The sequence below is a fragment of the Scleropages formosus genome, chromosome 7 (assembly GCF_900964775.1).
Source record: "Scleropages formosus chromosome 7, fSclFor1.1, whole genome shotgun sequence".
NCBI lineage: Eukaryota > Metazoa > Chordata > Actinopteri > Osteoglossiformes > Osteoglossidae > Scleropages > Scleropages formosus.
The window spans coordinates 29,118,012-29,142,976 of record NC_041812.1 but is presented as its reverse complement, the minus strand read 5'-3'; the positions used below and the strand labels follow the sequence as shown (position 1 = coordinate 29,142,976).

The 24,965-nt window shown below is 43.2% G+C and overlaps 1 protein-coding gene across 1 annotated transcript in view; it reads left to right on the top strand.

Moving 5' to 3' along the window:
• The window catches only part of LOC108929052 (LARGE xylosyl- and glucuronyltransferase 2-like), a 38,782-nt gene that overhangs the window by 12,691 nt on the left and 1,126 nt on the right, over positions 1-24,965 (top strand). Inside the window, exons 2-13 of the mRNA XM_018743342.2 lie at positions 3,790-3,971; positions 5,167-5,453; positions 14,857-14,939; positions 15,061-15,184; positions 15,752-15,923; positions 16,730-16,834; positions 17,001-17,113; positions 17,776-17,901; positions 18,099-18,254; positions 18,534-18,697; positions 21,182-21,460; positions 23,220-23,366. Coding sequence (XP_018598858.1) covers positions 3,872-3,971; positions 5,167-5,453; positions 14,857-14,939; positions 15,061-15,184; positions 15,752-15,923; positions 16,730-16,834; positions 17,001-17,113; positions 17,776-17,901; positions 18,099-18,254; positions 18,534-18,697; positions 21,182-21,460; positions 23,220-23,366 — 1,856 coding nt within the window. The 5' untranslated portion in view covers positions 3,790-3,871. The remainder of the gene's footprint in view (positions 1-3,789; positions 3,972-5,166; positions 5,454-14,856; positions 14,940-15,060; positions 15,185-15,751; positions 15,924-16,729; positions 16,835-17,000; positions 17,114-17,775; positions 17,902-18,098; positions 18,255-18,533; positions 18,698-21,181; positions 21,461-23,219; positions 23,367-24,965) is intronic.

Sequence of the window (24,965 nt, the reverse complement as noted above, 5' to 3'; positions counted from 1 at the left end):
CTCTGTTTGTCTATTTATCAATGTTGTGCACTAAAAAAGTTGGTGTAAAGTTTTGAGATGGAACTCTGAATGAGCTAGTGAAAGGCTAACTGCCTGAAACAGATTATATTGAGCCAAAAGGTGGGGTTTATTGTTACCTTGCAATCTCAAGATTCCTGGTTTGAATCCCATTCTTGTTGTGATACTTTTGCGTAAAACACTTACCTTGATTTCATACAGCAAGAATATCCTTTTTTACAGAGGGAATACAATTATAAAGTTATTTAATATTTTAAGTCATCTTGGACAAAGGTATCAACTAAGTAAAGATTAATAAACACACACACATTTTCAGAACCGCTTGTCCCACACGGGGTCGCAGGGAATTGGAGCCAACCCGGTAACAGAGGGCATAAGGCCAGAGGGGGAAGGGGACACACCCGGGATGGGATGCCAGTCCGCCACAAGGCACCCCAAGCAGGACTCGAACCCCAGACCCACCAGAGAGCAGGACTGTGGTCCAACCCACTGCGCCACCACACCCCCTGACTAATAAATAATAAGAATAAAATGCTACTCTGTCTACATGTACAATAGCTAGAGAGTCCTTGGAAGAGTGTTTTATACACAAAACAAGAGAATAATTTCATGCATGGTGGATTTGTCACATCAGTATCAAACTGAAGTTCGGATTGCTTTTATGTGTTAGTTGTTTTTAATGTAATTTATTGCACGCATTAAATTAATTTTGATTTTTTTTGTGTTTTCGCAAAGCCTTGTGCGAGGGGCACAGGGGAGCAGGGGGGGCATGGGGACAGAGTGAGTTTGGCCGGGTCCTGCTCTCTGGTGGGTCTGGGGTTCGAGTGCCGCTTGGGGTGCCTTGTGATGGACTGGCGTCCTGTCCTGGGTGTGTCCCCTCCCCCCCCCAGCCTTGCACCCTGTGCTGCAGGGTTAGGCTCCGGCTCGCTGCGACCCTGCTTGGGGCAAGTAAGTGTGTGTGTGTGTGTGTGTGTGTGTGTGTGTGTGTGTGTGTGCAAAGCCTTGTATGTTCAGGTTATTGGGTTGAGAGTAAACATGTCTACTGTATCCTTATATGAAAGTGTCAGCTAAGCAATGCATTAATTAATAATAGTTAATAATTTCATGGAGGAACTAGTCATTGAGGCTTCTTTCTGTGTTTTCCATAACATCATGTCAAGACTTCTCTGGAATAGTAGGTCCTGCTTTCATTTCATCTAATTTCTAAAGACATTCTGCAATAACTGAGATTCAATTGAAATTCCACTAATTTTATTCAGACTGCTACATAATGAGAAGATAAAATTGAAATGATATGACTAAAATGTCATCATGCTGTTACAATTTTGATAATCAGTTTATTGGATTTTGTATCTGTTTATATTTTCCCAATTTTTCTTAAATAAAATCATGATTAGTCTTTTTTTTAATGTTCTTTGTGGTTAGGTGTTTTCATCACCATTATCTACAAGGTCTTTATACACCCCGTCCTGGGTGTGTCCCCTCCCCCTCCGGCCTTACGCCCTGTGTTACCGGGTAGGCTCCGGTTCCCCGTGACCCCGTATGGGACAAGCGGTTCTGAAAATGTGTGTGTGTGTGTGTGTGTGTGTGTGTCTTTATACACAAAGGGGAGGTGTGGTGGTACAGTGGGTTTGACTGGGTCCTGCTCTCTGGTGGGTTTGGGGATCAAATCCCACCTGGAGTGCCCTGTGACAGACTGGTGTCCCATCCTGGGTGTGTCTCCTCCCCTTCCAGCCTTGCACCCTGTGCTGCCACGTTAGGCTCCGGTTCACCACGACCCTGCCTGGGACTTGCGGTTTCAGACTCTGTGTGTGTATCTGTCTGTCTGTCTACACAGAGCATGTATTTCAAAATGGTGCAGTTTTTGTTTCTGATGCTGTTTTCTTAATGAAATTGAACAGAGAAGAGCTTTTTTGTAAGTTTAAACCCTTAGCTCCTTTGACTGAGAATCATTTAAATTACACGGATCCACCTGCATAACCTCTTCCTTAATGTATATCTTCTATTTTTGTTTATTGTGTGTGTTTTCTATTTTAACCTGAAATGCGCTGGACTGTTATCAGCCCTGGAAAACATAGAAAGAAATATAATTCCTTACCAAGTCTGTCATGCTCTGTAATTTAGGCCTGGAGTAATACCGACAAGAGTTCAAATGGGAAAAGGTCATTATCGTGGTCTTTCTGATCAGCAGCTCTAAAAGTGTAAGATGTTCAACGCTGATTATTTTTTAATCAGTAAAATCCCAGGGTAGAGGAAAGAAATAAAGCCACTATTGAAAGGGAACTGTTGTGATAAAACTTCAGACTTTCCGTTTCACTTATCTTTTGGGAAACTTTACAATTCTTATGCTACATGCTTAATTACATCAGAATGAACTGCCCTGTAGTGGTGGTATCAAACAAGAAAAATGGCCTCATATCCACATTGTCCAAATGGGAACTTTAATGACACTTATAGTCAGCTAATGGCAAATGTACATGGAAATGGCAGTGTTCGCAGCAGTGATACTGGAGCTGGGTGATTTTCATCAGTTTAATTCAAGAAAGAATGTTCAGATTTATTGTCAAAGTGACATGGAATGAAAAACTGAGCAGTGATGATCAGCCAAAGGGTGCTTTGCTCTACCTTAACTTTTTGCATTTTCCAGAAACTTGATATGTTGATTGCAACCCAGCATCCTTTACCATGGTAATTTTTCACCCCTTTCATTTCAGAGATTTTGTGTTATGTTTAAAACGGATAAGCATTCATGCTCATTTGTAATTATCCCTGTCTGGGTTGTATGTGGATGTAAAATGCATGGCTCACATGGGAGATTGAAGCTTTACAGTTAGTTTACATGTACAGATACATGTATGTTATCTGACAAGTGCATGTGGTAAATGCAAAGATATTCGTTAAATCTGAGTGCAACAGCATATGTCAGAAACGCAGATCAGTGAAGTAAATCCAGATTAACATCATTCCTTGGCCTTTTCTTATAAATCTCTGGAACAGGTGCAGCAGGCAGAGGAAAGTGTTAGATCATCTACTTTTTTGCAAGCCATCAGCATCCTCTGACCTTCAGGGCACCACTATTCCTGGGCCTCCTCACCAAGGTGCCCTTTAAAAAGAGCCATTTTAAAGCCTGTGCTGCCTTTCAGAGCCAGGGTCACAATGCTGAGCTCTCTCATCACTCAGGGAAATCACTTAACAGGAACATTTACTGTGGAGAACATCAGTGGTGGGAAGGTCTTAGACTGACAGGTTTCTGCTCGCAGATGAGAACAGTGAAGGGAAGGAAAAATTAAATGCAATTAGCAATACTTTTTTGCAGTCTTGTTGTAGCTGTTGTTATTTTCAAATGAAATATAATGAGTTGAATTTAATACAGAGTACAGAAATGGAAGAATATATAATGTCTTATTTTGGTTTGCACCATTGTTGAGTGAGGGCAGCCATCATAAAATGACGTAGTGGTTACAGCGTTCTCCTTATAATCAAGGCACACATTCAAATCCTCTATCAAGGTACATAACCTGAATTACTGTTGTAAAAAATGACACCCCTACAAATAATTGTGAGTAACTTAGTGGACAAACCTAATATTATAAGTAGCTTTGAGGAAAAGTGTCAGCTAGATAAATGAGTATAAAGCCACTGTCTTTCATTTGCTTTTTCACAAAATCCTAATTCTCCAGGTATAAACAACAAATTTGCTCTAGATCAGTTATTCCAGTTGTTTTTGTAATGCACTAATCTGCATTTTTTTTGTTTATTTCCTCCTTACAGGTGGTATGATGTTGCAACCAGCTGATGTGGGACTAAGCCCCACTTGAACACGTTTCTACCCTTTTGCTGTCACCTTCCCACAATGCCCGGCCCTTTTCGTGGGAAGCTAAAGATTTTTGTGGCATCTTTAGCTTTTATGGTACTTCTTACATGGCTTTACATCATAGTATGTAACTTTGAAAGTGAGTATCTTACTATCATAATACCATAAGGCATCATGTACTCATATTCTGTATGCTGTAAAACTGTTGCTTAAGTGAACCCCGTTCCAATCCATTCCATTCCAAAATATTCTTGATGTACAATAAGTAAGTTAAAGATTTTTACCTCACTCTAGAAACATCAAAATTGATATGATTCTAACTTTTATTAAGATTTGTTTTTTAAAGGGTTCTGTTCAAACAAAGGCGGTCTATTAACGTAAAAAACACAGATTACTTTGTGATGCTTTTTGAAATACATCAAGAAGCATTGCTTAAATGCTTATGACTGTCCTCTCAGTTTCAGAGCACATTTCATTTTCACCTTTTACAACAGTTTGCAAGGGTCCAGCTGTTTAAGAAAACACAAAAAACATGTTAAAGAATTAATGCTTGATGGATTATGACACAAGCTGATGACTCAGGAAGGGTCTAAGGAAAGTATTGCCCAACCAGCTATTGTGTGGCTAAGCAGAACTGGCCACCAAGATGTAAACCCCCTGGTACAAGAAGTGTGTATTAGTTTATCTGCTCCCAGTGTGAGGATTTAGTGGTGCTTCATAGGAGGAGGGCAGAGAGACCTTGTTTCTGGCCACTGGAGGACACACGTTCCCCTTCTGGCCCTGGAAGTGCTGTGGCAGCAGCCCGTGCTTTGCAAACACGGTGGCACACAAGAAGGAATGATACAGAAGTTATGATGTGGAACTTCATTGTTGGTGGTGGCGAATGTCTTTCTTTTGACATAAAGGTTGCTGACTGGACTGATCTAATTTTCTCCTCATAATACTATTTAAGCTACAGTTTAAGTTATACTTTCCCTACCTATTGTGTTACTTTACAGGGAACCAGCAGAGCCAGCTTGCCAGTGTGACTTTCTGCAACATTAAAGATGGTTAACATAAACTAGTTAGTTTGTAAGAGGTTCTTGAGATGGCTTTAGATAACAGTTTTAGATTACAGTCATTCCCGGAAAAGTTAATATATAGAAGGAGAGGAATGGAAAACAATGAGAAGCTTCAGTCCTGTGCTTTACTGTGACATGGGGTTCTGGGAAAGTTCAAGTATTATTCCTTTAAAAATTGAAAAACTAAGCATAACTAACACCTGGATTTGAAACAGAAGTACGTGAAACGTAAATTTCAAGTGTTACCATACATTACCTTCTGTCTGTTGACAGGTGGCAAGTCCCTACTGCTCTCCCCCTGTCTTGTTGACCAATCAGAGCTTAGCTACTTGGAGAGAGATGTGCTCACATCAAGGATGCAGATGGTAGAAAAGGAGAACCAGCAGCTGCGGGTGCAGCTCCGCCAATCCCAGGGTGTGGCACGGGTACAGGAGGGGAACTATGGCAACCAACAGTGGATGGCATCGGCAGACAGAGGTCCGGAGGATGCAGGGAACACAGCTGAGGAGAGGGGGAACAATTCCGACTGCAGTCACCGATCTATGGTTGAGAAGTGTGAGGTGAGCTTATCCGTAAGGGAAAAAAGTATATCAGGTGAATTATAAATAGGGACCTGGCAAGACACGTTTCCTTCAGTGCACCCAAGGTTTCTGATGCTCTTAAAAGTTTGTTGGGCCTGTACTTCCACATCCATCGAACACTCTTCTAATATACTGCTGAGATGATGTTCTGCTGACTCATTAATAAATTAAAGGCATTTCTCTAATGTTAATGTTTTCCTGGTATACTTAGCTTCCTGAACTGGAATTTCTCAGAAACACGTACTTAATCAATCATTCTTGTGCAATGGTTCCCCCAACTTATCCAGCTTTCCACTCTAGTTATGAATTAGTCTGAATGTAGGCTGTCAGGACTGCTACAATAAACTGCAGTAACCCCTAGGCTGAAAGGAAAATGCACAATAATCACTTAAGTTCTAGAAAATACATTCATTAACCTCAGTTTAGAAGACTCTACAGCAAAAGAGCATGGATGACATAGCTTTGCCTGCAATTACTTTCAGAAATCTACTGGATAAATCTCAGCCTCTTTTGCAGAATTTAAGGTTAAAGTCATGTCCCTGTAAATCAATCTTAATACTGTGGTCTTGCTGCCAGTTTTATGACTCATGTGCTCAAATTAAATTTGCAGTTGTTTCAAGTGAGGGGGCGTGAGTTGTCCCTTCCCCCTTCAGCCTTGCGCCCTGTGCTGCCAAGCTAGGCTCCGGTTTGCCTTGGGACAAGCAGTTGTAGACATTGCGTGTGTGTTGCCGCCCCTCCCAGTCTGCTGCCGATCTCAGGCTCTCTTCTCCTCTCACTTGTGAACAAGACCCCAAGATACTTAAACTCCTCCACCTGGGGCAAATTCTCTCCCCTTACCTGGAGGGGACATGCCATCCTTTTCCGTGAGAGAACCAACGACTCAGACTTTGAGGCGCTGAGCCTCATCCCAACCGGTTCACACTCAGCTGCAAACCGTTCCAGTGTGTGTTGGAGGCAACCATGTGACCGTGCCAAATAGACCACATCATCTGCAAAAAGCAGAGACATCACCTTCCGGCTCCCACATAGAATGCCCTCCTAACCTTGACTGCGCCCTGATATCCTGTTCATGAAAACCACAAACAGGAGTGGAGACAAAGTACAAGCTTGGCGGAGTCCAACACCCACAATGAACGGGCTTGACTTAATGCCGAGTATTTGGACACAGCTCTTGCTCCGTGTGTACAGAGACCAAATAGCTCACAGTAGTGGCCCCGGCACCCCATACTCCCTAAGCACCTCCCACAGAATTTCTAGGGGGACACGGTCATAGGCCTTCTCTAAGTCCACAAAACACATGTAGACTGGATTAGTGAACTCTCATGCCCCTTCAATTATCTGTGAGAGGGTAAAAAGCTGGTCCACTGTTCCACGGCCAGGACGGAATCTGCATTGTTCCTCTTCAATCCGAGGTTCAACTATCGGCCGGAGCCTCCTTTCTAGCACCCTGGGATGGACTTTCCCTGGGAGGCTGAGAAGTGTGATACCCCTATAGTTGGCATACACTCTCTGGTCTCCTTCCTTAAAGAGAAGGACCACCACCCTGGTTTGCTAATCATAAGGCACTGTCCCCGAGGTCCATGCAACATTGCAGAGGTGTGTCAGCCATGACAGCCCTACAACATCCAGGGCCTTAAGCAGTTCTGGGCAAATCTCATCCATCCCTGGTGCTTTGCCAACATGGAGCTTACCAACTACCTCAGTGACTTTCATCAGAGAAATGGACTCTGATAGCCTGGAAGCCTCTGGCCCTGACTCCTGTAAGGGAGGCATATCTCTCGGGTTTAAGAGTTCCTCAAGTGCTCCTTCCACCTCCCGACAATGTCCTCATTAGAGGTCAGAGTTTCTCCATTCTTGCTGAGCACAGCTTGAGCGAAGCTCCTGCAACCCTCTCTGAGCTGCCGAATGCTTCTCCAGAACCTCTTTGAAGCCGACTGATAGTCATTTTCCATAGCCTCTCAAAACTCCTCCCACGCTCTGGATTTTGCTTCTGCAACCGCAGCCGCTGCTACCTTTTTTGCCTGTTGATCGATACCTGTCTGCTGAGGCAGGAGTCCCCAGAGCCAACGAGGCCCTAAAGGCCTCCTTCTTCACCTTTATGGCTACCCTCATCACCGGTGTCCTCCAGTTGGTTCTTGGGTTGCTGCCATGACTGGCACAAGCAAGCTTTTGGCTACAGCTGTGCCTGGCTATTTCCACAATGGAGGTTTTGAAGAGGGTTCATTCAGACTCCATGTCTCCTCCCTTCTCCAGGACATGGGAAAAGCTCTTCTGGAGGTGTGAGTTAAAATCAGTCTGGACAGGGTCCTCCAACAGTCGTTCTCAGCACACCCTCACTAAATGTTGGGTCTACCGGGTCTGTCCATCACTTTTCCCCACCATCTGACCTAACTCACCACCAGATGGTGATTGGTTGACAGCTCAGCACCTCTCTTCATCAGAGTGTCCAGAACATGTGGCCTCAAGTCAGATGAAACAACTACAAAGTCGATCATTGACCTTTGGACTAAGGAGCTCTGGCACCAAGTACACTTTTGATCATCCTTGTGTTCGAGCATGGTGTTTGTTATGGACAAACCATGACTAGCACAGAAGTTCAATAACGTTTCACCATTTGAGTTTAGATCGGGCAAGCCGTTCTTCCCAATCACCCCCCCGCCAGATTTCCCAGTCATTGCCAACATGAGCGTTGAAGTCCCCCAGCAGGACTATGGAGTCTGTAGGTGGGGCCCTGTCCAGAACCCCACCCATCCTCTCCAAGAAGGTTGAATACTCTGAACTGCTGTTTGGTGCATAAGCACACATAACAGTCAAAGTTTTCCTCTCTGCGACCTTAAGTCGCATTGAGGTGACCCTGTCATCCACCGGGATAAACTCCAACTGTATGGCAGCCAGCCCGGGGCTTATGAGTATCCCCATACCTTCCCGGCGCCTCTCACCCTGTGCAGCTCCTGAGTAGAGACCACCCCCTGTTGAGGAATTAGGTTCCAGAGCCAACACTGTGAGTGGAGGTGAGCCCAACTATGTCTAGTTGGTATCTCTCAACCTCCCGCACCAGTTCCTTCTCCTCCCCCTCCCAGTGAGGTTACATTCCATGTGCCAAGAGCCAGTTTCTGTTGTGAAGGGCCATGACTCCACTCGCCACCCTGCCTGCTCCTGCCGCCTGAAAAGTATTGCACCCAATCCCATGTTGGACCTTATGGGTGGTGGGCCCACATGGCCCCCCACGTTGCCTTTTTGGGCTGAGCCCAACTGGGTTAAGTGGGGTGCCTGGCCACCAGGCGCTCGCCTAGGAGCACTGCCCCCAGGCCTGGCTTTAGGGGTAGGTCCTGGTGATCCTATTCCGGGTAGGGTAAACATTCTCATGTTTACTTTTTCATGGAGGTTTTTGGAGGTTTGGAGGATAATTTAGCATATATGAAAGTAAATCTAGGGGCGGGGTGGCGCAGTGGGTTGGACCGGATCCTGCTCTCTGGTGAGTCTGGGGTTTGAGTCCTGCTTGGGGTGCCTTGCGACGGACTGGTGTCCCGTCCTGGGTGTGTCCCCTCTCCCTCCAGCCTTACGCCCTGAGTTGCCGGGTCAGGCTCCGGTTCCCCGCGAACCCGTCTGGGACAAGCGGTTCAGAAAATGTGTGTGTGTGTGTGTGTGTGTGTGTGTGTGTGTGTGTGATAAAGTAAATCTTACGGAGTTCAAGGGGCTCTTCAGGAATATTGGCCAGGTGTGGTCTACCATTGGGTTGAGGCTCATTTTTAGTTGTACTATGTGAAACCTGATTACAGTATTGTGTAAACCTCTTTAATGCACTGAATGCTACTGAAGAACAACATAATTGAGATACAGAGCTTTGCAAAATATTGCACAGGGCTCTACGGAAAATGCAAAAGAAAAAATGTGAGCTAAATTAACCTCTATCTCTCACTCAGGTGCCTCAGCCTTGTTTAAAGGGTCACTGGACCTGTTGGCTGAACTGCAGCTCATTTAAAAAGCAACACTGAGTATTCTAAAAAAATGAATTCCACTTTGAGAAATAAATACTGGCACTTGACCTGGTCAAAGGCATTTTCAGCAAAGAGTGAGATGACTGCTTTAGGGAAATTAATTTAGCGCACTGGTTGCATTACATTGATGAGATGTCTTACACATCTGAGGAGCTCCTCTTCAGTGTAAATCCATTCCATTCAAGGTGAACAAAAGTAATTACTTTATCTAACCTGTTCTCAAGACTTAAAGATAAGATCTCCAGGTCAAGTGGAAACCAAGAAAACAGGGCAAACTCTTTTGAAATCACAAGGATCTTTGGTTTTCTATAATGATGGTTCTGATAAAACAGTCAGTTTATCACTGTCAAAGGGCTTTCCATGTGCATTTGCTTTGTTTAGTAAGGACAGAAGTACAAACTCAGTTGTAAAACTGTCCAGATATTCAGACTTAACTTCTGACGATTACTTTTTATCTTTCATGCTATAAAAGTAAAGAGAATGTGCAAAATATGTAATGCCATGTTACAGAATATTGTAACCGTGAATATGTCTAGTAATGTTGTTTTTACAGGGAGAAGCTGTCATGTCTGGACGGGTGTCCGACACGGACATGTGTTGCTGTAATGTCCAAACACGGTTGTAAAGTATAATGACACCACGTAGAGAGTGTATTTATCAGTGCACAGTGCGAACTATAAAGTACATTTTAGAGGTGAAATGATGAACATAGGACACAGAGACACACAATGTAGTCTCACAAAGGTGAAAAGTGAACCAGGAATCTGTGAGTGAGACTGTCATGGTCGGGTCTTGAAGGAAGCGGCGGACCCAAGTGCAGAGCGGTAATCGTGGTGTCTTCAGGGAAATCCAAGAGAGGAGGTCAGAGAATGGGCAAAGAGTCTTCGAGGTGCGAACGTCGTAACAGGGAGGATCCAAAAGGCGAGGTCAGTGTGCAGGCAAGAGGTCGATGATCAGAAAGAGGCAGGAGATCACGGGAACAAGGGACGGGTTCGGGGAAGGCGTTCGGGAACAGAAAATGGCTAGAGAAGGTCGCTAACGAGGAGGCAGATCAAGGTTCCACATCAGCTGGTGGTCTGACGCAGCCTTTTATGCTGTAGTCTGCGTTGCGTCCCAAGTGTTCCGTGTTGGCCCGGAGGTGTGGGCGTGGCAGAGACCTGAAGGGTGAGTGGCGCCCTGTAACTAATGCCTCCAGTCCTCTAAGGCTAATTTTATGGCTAAGAGTTCTCTGTTTCCAACATCATAATTCATTTCTGGAGAGAACAGTTTGTGTGAAAAATACGCACATGGATATAACATATAAGGGTTTCTCTGACACTGTGAGCGCACCACCCCTATGCCAACCGCTAATGCATCAATTTCTACTATAAATGGCAGCTTGGATTAAGGGTGTTTCAGAACGGGAGCAGTGGTAAAACCCTTTTTCAGGTCCTCAAAGACCTGAATGGCTTTGCAAGTTCAGATCAGCTGCCTGGGTGCTTCTTGTACCAATGGCATCAATGGGGCTGCTACAAAACTGAAGCCACTGGAGAACTTCTTCGAGAAATTTGCAAACCACAGGAAGCGCAGTCTTTAAAGGCTGTGGCTAAGATGTTACTGTAAAGGTTTTTTTGGGTCCATGGTTAACTCATTAGTTCCAAGAATGAATTCCAGAAATTCCACAGAATCTTTATGGAACTGGCACTTCTCTCCCTTCACGTAAAGCTTATGTGATGTCAGCCTTCCTAAAACCTCGCTTACCCGTGCAACATGTCCCTTAAAAAACTCAGAAAATATCAGGATATCAACCAAATACATGTACACAGATTGATTAATCATGTCTCAGAGGACCTCATTATTGAAAGCCTGAAATACTGAGGACACATTTGCCAGGCCAAAAGGCATGATCTGATACTTATATTGCCTCAGGATGGTGCTAAAAGCTGTCTTCCACTCATCCCCCTCTCTAATACAGACCCAATTGTATGCGCTTCTGAGGTCTAGTTTAGTAAATATTTTAGCTCTCGTAACTTGTTCGAAGGTGGAAGTAATAAGGAGCAAGGGCTGTAGATATTGTGGGATGTAGCACCCTTGCACCAGGGAAATAATGCTCTCAGTCCGAGGGCACCGTTTCCTTCAGGACCTGTGCCTACAGCCAGCCTTCCCAGCTTGCTTAACACCCTCAGGCTCTCTCTCTACACACTGGCAGACACAGTCACCCCATCATTTCCCCCAGAAGTGCCCCCAGTGGTCACACGTGCTATTTATAAGTTACCCACAATGCAACTATTTACATAAAACATCTTCTTACCTAAACACAGTAACGCGGGTCATTACAATATTTAACTGCAATGGCATTTAGGCCACAATAATCAATATAAGGCTGCAATCCCCCATCTTTCTTCTCTACAAAGAAAAAGCCAGCGGACTGTTTCAAACAGTTTGAATCTTTCATGTGAAGCCACTTCAACTGAAAGCCATATCTGCTTTGGGGCTTTCAGTTGAAGTGGCTCCACATGAAAGATTCAAACAGTTTTGTTAACATCGCTTTCCCTGAGAAAGCAACACCACTGGTACTCCAGGAAAAGACAAGGTTATGAGTAACTAACCATGGGTACCCTAAGATAATGAGGTTGAAATGGGATTTGACTTAATAAAACCAAATTTTCTCTGTATGGAACAGCCCCACCTGTACGGTGACGGATTCTGTATGATGTTTAACCAGTCCGGACCCAATTAGTCCACCCTCTATAGAGCTAATTGCTATGCACTGCAAGCATGGAATACAGGGCAAACTCCAAGCCTCAGAAATATTTATATCAGTGAAATTCCCTGCTGCACCATTGTCCACCAAAGCTTGAATTTCCTGCACCTGCGTGCCCCATGACACTTTAGCGGCATGGTAGCACAGCAAGTAGCACTTCTATCTCCCAGCGCCTGGGTGGTGCGAGAAGACATTGGCTTGATCCCTGTTCAGTCTGTGTGGAGTTTGCATGTTCTCCCTGTGTCTGAATGGGTTTCCTGCTGGTGCTCTGGTTTCCTCCCACACTCCAAAGACATGCTGGTCAGGTTCCCTCATCGTGTGTGAGTGATTGAGAGTGTTTCACTGATGTATGGATGAGTGACCCATTATAAGTGTTGTATCTAGCAGTGTACGACACCTTGCCGAATAAGATGTGTGCGCTGATGACACTACATAGTATTCACTGGAAGTTGTTTTGGAGTAAAGCGTCTGCAAAATAAAAAAATGTAATGTAAATGTAACCTGGGAAGCACTATGAGAAACATCACTCGCCAGTAGATTGTGTCTTCCGGATGCACAGGATGGCGGTGCAGGACAGGAGATCTGAATATGATCTGCAGCTCTGCAGTAAAAGCACAGTTTCTACTGAAAGCAATACTTTCTCTCCTCATGATCCTCATCCCCTGTTGTCCCACTCCGCTGCTTATTTGTGCTTGGCGTGTTCAGTTTCAAGTGGTTTATTCCGTGGTTTAAAGTCACCCGGTGAGAGTGGGTGCTTCCATCCGCAATTGTGGACCAACCAGACTGGTGTCAGGAAAAGGAGGTCTGTGTGTAATATTTCTGTCAAGGATTTGATGAGTTGGAGGAGTTCATTTTGGTGCACACCGTGATGTTCTCCGTTCACCTCCACCATCTTCTGCAGCTCAAGTAGTTCTACTGAGGTCATGTCGGGGGGCAGATTCTTTTATATTGCGTAAAGTATAATGACCCCATCTGCAGAGTGTATTTGAAAGTGCACAGTGTAAACTGTAAAGTACAGTGTAGAGGTGAAATGATGAACACGGGAGACAGAGACACATTGTGTTTTCACAAAGGTGAAAAGTGAACCAGAAATCTGTGAGTGAGACTTGAACATGGAGATGTGATGGAACACTGGGACACTGGATCTGGAGAGGTGCACAAAAGACAGGAGTGGATGGGATAGGCACTCAGGACTGGAACATAAACACCTATGGGAAAAGGCTTTGGAATAACGTAAATGACTAAGGTTCGCAAAATAACGCTGATCAAGAATCCACATTCTTGCCTGCCTCAGTGTTTGCTGCTTTTTATATGTGACTGATCATTAGATTATAAACAGTGTTAGGGTTAGGGTTAGTGGCACTGAATGGTGCCTCCTCTGGTCCCTAGGGATATTATCCCTGTGGGATGTGACAGTTGTGTCACGTGGATATTTGCTAATGCACAAGCCAATGAAACAGCTGAGGGCAGAGCCTTTTGTGCATAGCTGATGTAGCTCAGAGGCGGAAAAAAGGAACAGAGGAAATAAAATTATTGCTGTTATCACTGTTGTTCACTAGTGGAAGTCATACGTTTGTATATAATCATTGCTGGAACAGATTCACCTGTAAATAGAGCACTGGCATGTTTGCTGAAGAAAGTAAACCTTTGTGGATCCACACTAATCTTGCATTCACCTCATTATTTTGTGGGCTGGACCACATATGGTAGTAACTCTTTCAAATCTAAATCTGTGTCTTCTCAGGTCAGTGTCATCTGATGGCAGTTGATCTGCTGGATCAGCAGGCCTCCTTTTCGCACTTTATTGATGTTTTAGAATTCTGCTGTCCTGTGTGCAGATGAAGACTCTCTTGAATACTTGATGGGCTCTTTACCTGCCTATAAATACATCTCCTTGATAAAGTCCATTGCATTCTTTGAATCCTGCAGTGGTAAAAGCAATGCTAAAATATCTCTTCTCTTACTCTGGTAGTCTCAAAAGTGTCTGAGGAAAATCAATAGGTGATTACTGTTCCATTGACATGTTCCATTTTTTAGTTATGTCCGGTATAAATTTTTTCTCTGCTGAAAATTTGGAACTCTGCCTAGGTTATGTCTTGGTCTTTTGCAATGATAGTGTTCACATCGAGCTGTCCACTACCCCTTTTTGCTGTTGGACTTCATGGCATGGACAGCTGGTATCACTTTTTTACCATTTTGCCCGAAAAACAGTGGTGTTCCTTGCTGCTTTTGGGATGTTGCTCTTGTACCTCAATGTCCTACAATTTATCATGAAAGATTATAATTTCTGTTCTTTTCACAGTGGTGCCCCCATCTTCTAAGAACATCATTTGTTTCTTGATGTTGTTATTCCTGACAGGACATTTGAACATCTGAACATCCCAGATTTTACACCTCTGTAGCTGCCTGGAAATGTACCATATTTGTAACTGAGACTGTCTTTTTTAGCATTGTCATGTGTATAACTCCAGGTGAGGAAAGGTATGCTAGACAATCAATGACCTTGTATATCACACTGGGATAAATGTGGTAGATTTGACTGTGATACTAAAAGGGAGGCAGTTTAAGCAATGAGTTCTTGAGGTGCTACTGTTTTTGCACAGCAAAATGAGATCATTGATTTTCTACCATCTTTTCACAGCTCATCCATGTTGCTTGTGTGTGTGCGGGTCACAATACCAGTCGAGATGTCATCACTCTGGTCAAGTCCATCCTGTTCCACAGGTGAGGGTAGAGGAGCACCATGATCTTAGGAACCTGAACTGGGAACTCTGTTTGAGACATAGACTATGGAAACAGTTGTGATTAAGCATCCAGTCCTCCAACTCTTACTGTTGTCCCCCAGGAAGAACCCCCTCCACTTCCACTTTATCACGGATGCAGTGGCCCACAAAATCCTTGCCCCTCTCTTCCAGTCCTGGTTGGTGCCGTCCCTGCAGGTCAGCTTCTATGATGCGGACAACCTGAAGGTAACAGACGATTTTGCTTTTTAAAAGCTTAGTTTTGCATCACATTACACATGGACCGTTGGTAAGAAGCCATCAAAATTACACAAGCCACATTTTACTCCAAAATCTATATCAAATCCAATCCAAGTACTGATATGCAATGTTAACTTTGGGGCACATTTTAAAATCACTGGTCATATGTAAATAGTTATATTCAATATAATCACACACACACACACACACACACACACACACACACACACACACACACACACACACACACACACACACACACATTGACTGAAACTGCCCGTCCTGAGCGGGGTTGCAACGAGCTGGAGCCTAACCCAGCAACACAGGGCACGAGGCTGGGGGGGGGGGGGGGAGATACACCCAGCACAGGATACCAGTTCATCAAAAAGCATCCCAAGTGGGACTCAAATCACAGACCAACCAGAAAGCAGGCACAGGCCAATCCCACTGCGCCACCACACCCCCTAATAACCTAATAGTAATTCCAAATGTGAAAATGTATTTCATACTTTGACATCATTGTCTCCATTTTGAATCTTCCTTTTCTGAATGCAGCCGGAGGTGGCTTGGGTCCCCAACAAGCACTACTCGGGGATATATGGCCTGATGAAGCTGACTCTTACCAAAGCGTTGCCCACTGACCTTGCCAAGGTCATTGTCCTGGACACAGACATCACCTTCGCCACCGATATTGCTGAGCTCTGGGCTGTCTTCAGGAAGTTCTCAGGTCCGGTAAGAGTGTTGGAGCTGATCAAACGGTTCTCTGTCATCTACACCACGCTGGGGCAGTCAGACAGTTGAGGGGTATGGTATTTCAGAACATGGTCTGAAATCTGGTTACTGGCTGCTTCTAAACTGATTCAATGGTTATTCAGCAGTATTAAGGTAAAAACACTTTGGAAATAAAACACTAGGAAAATCTAAATTTGACTTTATTTTGTTTTAAAGGCCTTTTTAAATATACTGTCTGCTCTCACCTTATGAAAGTAATGTGTTCTGGAAAAATCCTATGTAAGGTGAATTCTCGTTACTCAAAGATGTAATTACCATTACTTTCAATGGCAAAACTTGTTTATGTTCTTGAGCCCCAAAATTTATGTGCTGTTATACGAAAATATCAAAAAATTTATAAAAATGGACACAGTTACTTACACAGTTGTTACACACCATAACAGGGCAGTTTCCCTTCATTAATTATTTTGTAATACTGTATGGCTGTCTACCTGCTGTCATTCAGTTTTTCTTTGTTATTACATGTCATACATTTAAGAAATGCTCATAAACAAAACATCCATACACATGGTGCTCTATGTTTATTTGTGTTTTCAAACTTTAATGTAAAAAAAAAAAGGAAAAAAAAAAAAAACAGAGCAATGAAGGCCAAAAAATCAATGAAAATGCAAATGCCTCCAAGTTCACATTGTTGACATTGCTATTTTTACTCCTTTTGTTTTCTGCTACTAGTAGGCAACTGTAAAATGTTTATATATTATTAGTTTTGGTCACTTACATTTTGATATCTTTTGTTTGTAGATAAGCAGGCAATTGGGCTGGTGGAAAACCAGAGTGACTGGTACCTGGGAAACCTTTGGAAAAACCACAAGCCTTGGCCAGCCCTAGGACGTGGGTTCAATACAGGTCCATACTAAAGACCTATCAAATCCTCACCTGCCATTAAGACTGACTGTTGTTGATTTTATTGTGTGTGTAAAATGGGTAACTCTGAAAATCCTATTTGAGAATGTTTCTGATGGATGGAGTTAATCACTTCAGTTTTTCAGTATAACATATGGGGTTATCACAGGGGTCATCTTATTACTGCTGGATCGACTGCGTAGGATTGACTGGGAGCAGATGTGGAGGCTGACTGCCGAAAGGGAGCTCATGAGCATGCTGTCCACATCGCTGGCTGACCAGGTCAGTTACAACTAAGTGTTACTGGGGGTCACTGTTTGTTGCCACCATTCATCTCATTAGTGAACTACATAGCTAATGACACTCTCAGCTCTTGGTTACCTACATAGTTGTGAAAAAAAGTTAATGAACCTTTTGAAGTTATCTGGATTTCTGCATGAATGGCTACTAGACTCAGATCTGATCTTCATCTAAGTCATAGTGACAGTTAGTATTGCATATGAACTGGCATTTTAAATGACTAAGATTGAAGTGAGAACTCAGTTCTACGAAGGGGTAAATTTCTCACCAAGGCAATGTGAGGAAGGCTGTCAGTGAATTTTTTGTATTGCTAATAAGGTTTCAGAACAACCAGTGTCCAGAGGGTCCACTGAAAAAGAACCATTTCTAAAAATATTTGATACAACTGTTAATGATTTTCAACTTAAAAATAACCAGGTAACCAGCAGGCAGTGCAATGTGACTAAAAGTTTGCTAGTTCCTGTTTTAAAACGGAAATCTGTCTCCATGAACAAGATTCCCAAACCGCGGTATCCAAATATCCAGAAGTACTAAAGTGTTTACTTGTGCATCTCACTTTATAGAATAGAATTTCAAGATCAGCTAAATCATGTAAAAAACCTTGATATAAACATCAGTATCATTTCCCTCATGACTGTGTGCAGGACATATTCAATGCAGTGATAAAACAGAACCCATTCCTGGTGCACCAGCTGCCATGTTTCTGGAATGTCCAGCTGTCTGACCACACACGCTCTGAACAGTGCTACACTGAGGTCTCTGATCTGAAGGTACGAACAGATGTAATGACATATCGTCAATGAATTTATCCACATTTCAAGATCCTCATGACTGAAACAAGCACTCTGAAAGAGTTTGATGATAGTCAAATGATCAAACAAATTAATTTAGTTTTCTGAACCCTTATGAGACACAAAAGACACCCCCATACTCAGAGTTGTCATGTGATGTGGTCCTCTTTGGCCAGGTGATCCACTGGAACTCCCCCAAGAAGCTGCGGGTGAAGAACAAACACGTGGAGTTCTTCCGTAACCTCTACCTGACCTTCCTGGAGTATGATGGTAACCTGCTGCGCAGGGAGCTGTTTGGATGCCCCAGTCAGCCCAGCTCTGAGAGCCTCCGGGTGGGCAGCCCCAACGCCTCCACACCCCCCCTACAGTTCCCAACATCCATGTGAAACAGCAGAGTGTGACTTGGGTCCACTCTCTGCTTGTGTAAATAGCAATGACTAGTTGAACTTCACAACTTTAATGTGCGCTGTTATGGTGATAAGGATAATTCTTGACTCTCAGCTTCCCTGTAAGATTTTCCTTTCCTTTCTCATTCCATTTCAGTGGAACTGGAAGTTATACTCTTTCATAGCAGCAAATTTTACTGTTAATAGAGGTTTCTCTCAATCCAGCTGCAGTCAGCCCTTGAAGAGCTGGATGAGGATGACCAGTGCTATGAATTTCGTCGCGAGAGAATTACAGTACACCGGGTGCACCTATACTTTCTGCAGTATGAGTACACCCCCACTGAGGATGATGCGGATGTCACTCTGGTTGCCCAGCTCTCCATGGACAGGTAAAGGATGGAAAGGATAATAGGAAGTAATCAGTCTGCTGTGAAATGGTAATAAAGAACAAGAATTGCCATTGTCCACTTAAACAAATTTTGAATTCTGCTAAATGATCTTTGTTTTCCATTTTCGACCCAGCTGTTGCAGTCTCATGACAATCATACACATTGTCCATCTATACGTTATAACTATCAATCACCACTCAACTGATGCAGGGTGTCAGAGGTCCAGAGCTTATCCTAGAGTCATAGGGCATGAGCCAGTGTGAGTGTGCACCCTGGGCATTACACCAGTGAGGTGGGCGCTGACACACACACACACACACACACACACACACACACACACACACACACACACACACACACACACACACACACACACACACACACACACAGACTCTTTGGAATGTGGGAGGAAACTTACGTGAACATGGGAAAAACACGAAACTCTAAACAGACCGAGCCAGATTTAAACCCATGTTCAAACCCACAGCCCAGGCACTGTGAAGCACCACCATAACCTGTTGTTTCATGATGCCATCCATATATTATCCAATCTGTTAGAATTTTAAAGTCATTAGAGATGTATTACACTAATTTTGCTTGATGAATTCAGTGTAGCTTTACTTCATTGTTTAGTTATGAAATGAATTAATTATAACATATTTCGATAACAACATGTTCTAGATATGAAATTAAATAATTCAGCTGAAGCATTATCTGTAACTGACCATTTGAAAATGACTGTTTTTCATTATTATATGTAAATGTGTTTTTTTTTTAAAAAAATATCTGACTTAGTCAGAGATATCCTGTTGTTTTAAGTGGTAATTTGCTTGAAGTACACACACTTTCTGAACCGCTTGTCCCAGACGGGGTCGCGGGGAACCAGAGACTACCCGGCAACTCAGGGTGTAAGGCCGGAGGGGGAGGGCACACACCCAGGACAGGACTCCAGTCCGCCGCAAGGCACCCCAAGCGGGACTCAAACCCCAGACCCACCCGAGAGCAGGACCTGGTCCAACCCACTGCGCTACTGTACCACCATGCCCCCTGTTTACTTGAAGTATAAACACTATAAAAATAATAAACTTTATATAATATAAAAATAAACTCTAACTTGCATTCACTGAAGCATTAATTGCACTTTAATTGCTGTGTAGGAATTTAGTTTTGAAATAGAATAATCTCTCAATTAAATTATACACAGGTGCTTTCATCAGGTAAAGCATTGAAATATGGGAAAAAGAATTAAACATATTAATCATGAACTTATCTTTTGTCACTAGAAAGGTTACTTCAAAATTTGTAATTTCCTCAACAATAAACGCAAGGGTCATAAAAGGTATCAACATTAGCAAAATTACTGGTTCAGCTCATCAGCTCTTCTTTGGGTAAGGTGTAATCAGCTGGCAATTTCTTCATGACAAGCACATCATTAATACCTGTACATTTACTATCAATCCTGAAATGATGGAAAGTTTTTATCGGTATCAGTGGTTACTGTGATTTTCTGGAGACAAGTGTTGTCCTTTATTCAGCTACAAATTCCATTGTGGATGTCACTGCAGAATGATGCTTTGCTCTGAGTATAACTGGATAGGCTGTAATGTTATCATTGAACACATCAAATTGAGAATATTGCTTATAATTAAAATAACAATGTTTATTGCCAAGATAAGTTTGGAAGTGTTGAATTAACTTCAAAATAATTATGTATAATTTCCAACTTAAAAAAAAAATCTGGCTTTACAGACTGTTCAAAATTAGTATCGTAGTATATTAGTATCTTAATATGAGCCACAGTATATTTTCAGTCATTAATACTGATGATTGTTTTTTTGAACAGTTTAATAAAACTATTAATTATGTTTTTTGTTTGATTAAATGACGGGGGTGCGGTGGCGCAGTGGGTTGGACCGCAGTCCTACTCTCCGGTGGGTCTGGGGTTCGAGTCCCGCTGGGGGTGCCTTGTGACGGACTGGCGTCCCGTCCTGGGTGCGTCCCCTTCCCCCTCCGGCCTTACGCCCTGTGTTGCCGGGTAGGCTCCGGTTCCCTGTGACCCCGTAAGGGACAAGCGGTTCTGAAAATGTGTGTGTGTGTGTTTGGTTAAATTGTGCATGTATATGTCACTACAGTTATATTTTTACAGTTACCTTTGGGTTGTGGGTAAAGTAGGAATATATAGATTTGTACATAGATATAAGGATATGAGGGATATAGATCTCATTGGCAGAGTTAAGGAATTGCTTCCCTAATACAATTTAGCATTACAGGAATAATTACATTGACTCTATTGAGATATGATCATTGTTATGATTCAACTGGCAAGTGGTACCCACTGTAATCCATTTGAGAAGCTCATGCTATGGCTCTGATTTGGCAACAAGCAATGTGCTGAAGTCCACTCTGGAAGGTCATACTATGGCACTGAACTGGGAGAAAGGTATGTGCCCTATTCCACTTGACTGTCTCAAGTTTGCTGTCCAGGCTGCAGATGTTGGAGGCCATCTGCAAACACTGGGAGGGTCCCATCAGCCTGGCCCTTTACATGTCTGATGCTGAGGCCCAGCAATTCCTACGCTATGGCCAGGCCTCAGAGGTGCTCAAGAACCGCAAGAACGTGGGCTATCATGTTGTTTACAAGGAAGGCCAGTTTTACCCCGTAAACCTGCTGCGCAACATTGCCCTCCGACATGTCAACACGCCCTATGTCTTTCTGGCAGACGTGGACTTCTTGCCCATGTATGGCCTGTACAGTTACCTCAGGTGAGTAAGTGAATATTAGCACACATACAGATACTGTACTTTCAAAATACATCGTATTCAGATAGATCAAAGAAAACATTTGCTGCTAATGTACATGCAGCACTATTAGCGCAAAGTGGAGAAACTCAAATTCTTGAGCAGAAACACTGACATTCCCAACAAATGGTATTATAGCAACATGTCATTTGCTGAATCATACGCATAGTTATTTTTTCACATATATATTTTGTCATCACATTTTACCTGAAATTACAATTTCTCAAGAAATGATAGATTTTCTTTTTGTCTGAAAATTAAAAAAATACCTTGACTTCAGTGTGACATTTGCCAGTTTTCCTTTGGCAGCCTAGCAACTGAATTTAGTGACATGCTCAGCATATGCAGAAAAAAATCAGGCAAAATTTAATTGCCAGTTCTATCGAGTACAAAAATGCAATGAGTAGATTTATTGTTCTGCACGAGTGATTCCTTTCACATTTCCTCCCAGTGTATGAAAGGTGGATTAGAATATAGGGTTTTAATTATCATAAACAACCGTGTTTTATTTTTATTTGTCAGTTTAAGAGCACAAGTGGAACAGACCTAAAGCTGATGTTTCAGTGCTCATCGTGCTTTTAAGACATCGTGTTTCAGGTTGTAACTGCTTTTTCAATTAATTCTGATAAATTCTTCTTGAAACGGTCTTTGGCTTACCATTGTTTTCAGATGGGGGGTGCGGTGGCGCAGTGGGTTGGACCGCAGTCCTGCTCTCCGGTGGGTCTGGGGTTCAAGTCCCGCTTGGGGTGCCTTGCGGCGGACTGGCATCCCGTCCTGGGTGTGTCCCCTTCCCCTTCCGGCCTTATGCCCTGTGTTGCCGGGTAGGCTCCGGTTCCCCGTGACCCCATAAGGGACAAGCGGTTCTGAAAATGTGTGTGTGTGTGTGTGTTTTCAGATGTCTTTCTCTCTTATGAATCAAACCATGTTAGACCGACATCTGTTAAATGTCTGATGTAACAAACTTCAATGTTTTGGTCTATTCTTTCTTTTGAATGGACACAATACATAGTAAAATTGAAAGATAACTTTGATGCATTAATACATTCAATTCAATTTATTTTTATAGAGTGCTCTTCTCACGCAGTGGTTGTTACAATTTAAGATCCTATGCTTAAATCCCACATCCTGCTGCAGTGCCCCTGAAGAAGGTACTACCCCTAGAATTGCTCCAAAAAAATTATGCTGCCATATGAATGGGTAAATGATTGTAAGTAGCTTAAACTTGTAAAATCCGATGGATAAAAGCAACAGCTAAAATAGATGTAAATGAAAGAATTATACATACATACATACATACACATACACACACACACTCACTGGCTGAAGCCATTTGTTCCAAGCAGGGTTGTGGCAAGCCACAGCCTAATGTGGCAGCATAGGGCGTAGGGCTGGAGGGGGAGGGGAACACACCCAGGACGGGATGCCAGTCTGTCACAAGGCACCCCAAACAGGACTTGAATCCCAGACCCACCAGAGAGTAGGACCCGGCCAAACTCTCTGCACCACTGCACCCCTCAATTAAAGAGTTAGCAAAATAAATTAAAATAATAGCAATTCTATTTGTATTATTACAAAATGACAAAATGCAACATTTTTGTAAAGGAAATGGTATTCAGCTAGTTTTTAACCATGTTTTCTATCCCTGTGCTGCTTGTGTTGATAGTACAATATGGTATTATCTTTCTCAATATGTTTTATGTTTTTATGTTTTGTTTTTTATTAGAAAATCTATTACCCAGCTTGACATGAGTCACACCAAGAAGGCTCTAGTGGTTCCTGCCTTTGAGACCCTGAGATATCGCCTCTCCTTTCCCAAATCCAAAGCTGAGCTACTCTCCATGCTGGACATGGGGACCCTCTATACCTTCAGGTAAACGTTGCTTTGTATATGCAGGAAATCTCTGCTTGTTTAGAATTTTTGTGATGATAAACACTGAATGATTTGTTGTCCACCAGCTTGTCATGTTGCCACATTTTTCAGACCTAGAAGATGGAGCTTACCAGATGGTTCATCTTGGTTAGAATAGTTCACCTGGCAGCAGCATTAACCACTAAGCTACCAGCTGTCCCTATGCCATACTTATATGATATTATATTTACAATTACACTGATACTATATTTACATTACATTTATTTCACAGACACTTTTCTGCAAAGCAACTTCCAATGAACTCTATGTAGTGTTATCACCCCACACACGCATGCAAAGCGAATGCTATTCCTTCAAACAATTTCCCAAAATACCCTGGAGTAACATTTGACAGAACACTCTCTTATAAACATCTTTTAGACCAACTGTCAAAGAAAGAAAATGCAAGGAACAACTTATTGAGAAGACTAGCTGGCCTCTCATGGGGAGCAAACTTCAAAGTGCTACAAATAACATCAATAGCACTCATATACTCTGCAGCAGAATACCGTGCACGAGTATGGGCTAGAAGTGCCCACATTAACAAAGTAGACTGTGCATTGAACACCACAATGAGAATTGTATCTGGCTGCATCTGCTCCACAACAATGAATTACTTACCTGTTGCAAGCGGCATACCTCCGCTTGATATCAGGAGAAATGCACAGTGCATAACACTGGCAAAACACTACTTAACGATAAAAGCTCATTGCTTTACAGTCACCTAACCTCTTTTACCTCTGGCCAACAAAAGCAACTCCGCCTGAAATCTCGAAGACCTTTCCATCAGTGCGTGGTGGAGCTGCTTGACAACAGCAGTGGCATGTCACCAAAGGCCTGGGTGGAAGCTGAGTGGCAAAAGCAATGGACAAAGGACAGTGGCTCATGGCTACACAGATTTATCCCAGTGCCGTCCTCTAAACCACCTGGGAGCCAGCTACACTGACACTGCTGGGAGCGCCTAAACCGACTACGCACCGGGCACGGCCGATTCAGGGCACACATGTACAAAATGGGACTAGCAGACAGTCCTGGATGCCCATGCAGTGAGCAGCAACAAACTGCAGAACATCTACTGACTTACTGCCCCACATATACACCCACGCCAGTGGACCTGACGAACATCGATGATATAGACGTTAAACTCTGGCTACATGAAGTCAATTTTACAGCTTAAAGCTTGCCCTATGTTGCTGAAGATCTGTTTTTGATCATACGATAAATAAATAAATAAATGGCCCACACACCTTATTCACCAAGATGACTTACACTGCTAGTGCTGTAAACTACTTACAATGGGTCACTCAGCCATACATCAGTGGAACACATGCTCCCTGTCACTCACACACTACAGGTAAAACTGAACATGCCTTTGGGAGGAAACCCATGCAGACACAGGGAGAACAGCCAAATTTCATACAGACTGAGTGGGATCAAGCCCACGTTCTGTCGCACCACCCAAGCGCTGTGAGACAGCAGCGCTACTTGCTGTGCCACTGGCCCACCCATATTTTCTTTGCTGACACCCTGTAGGAAACCTGCAAAAATAGACCGTGTGAG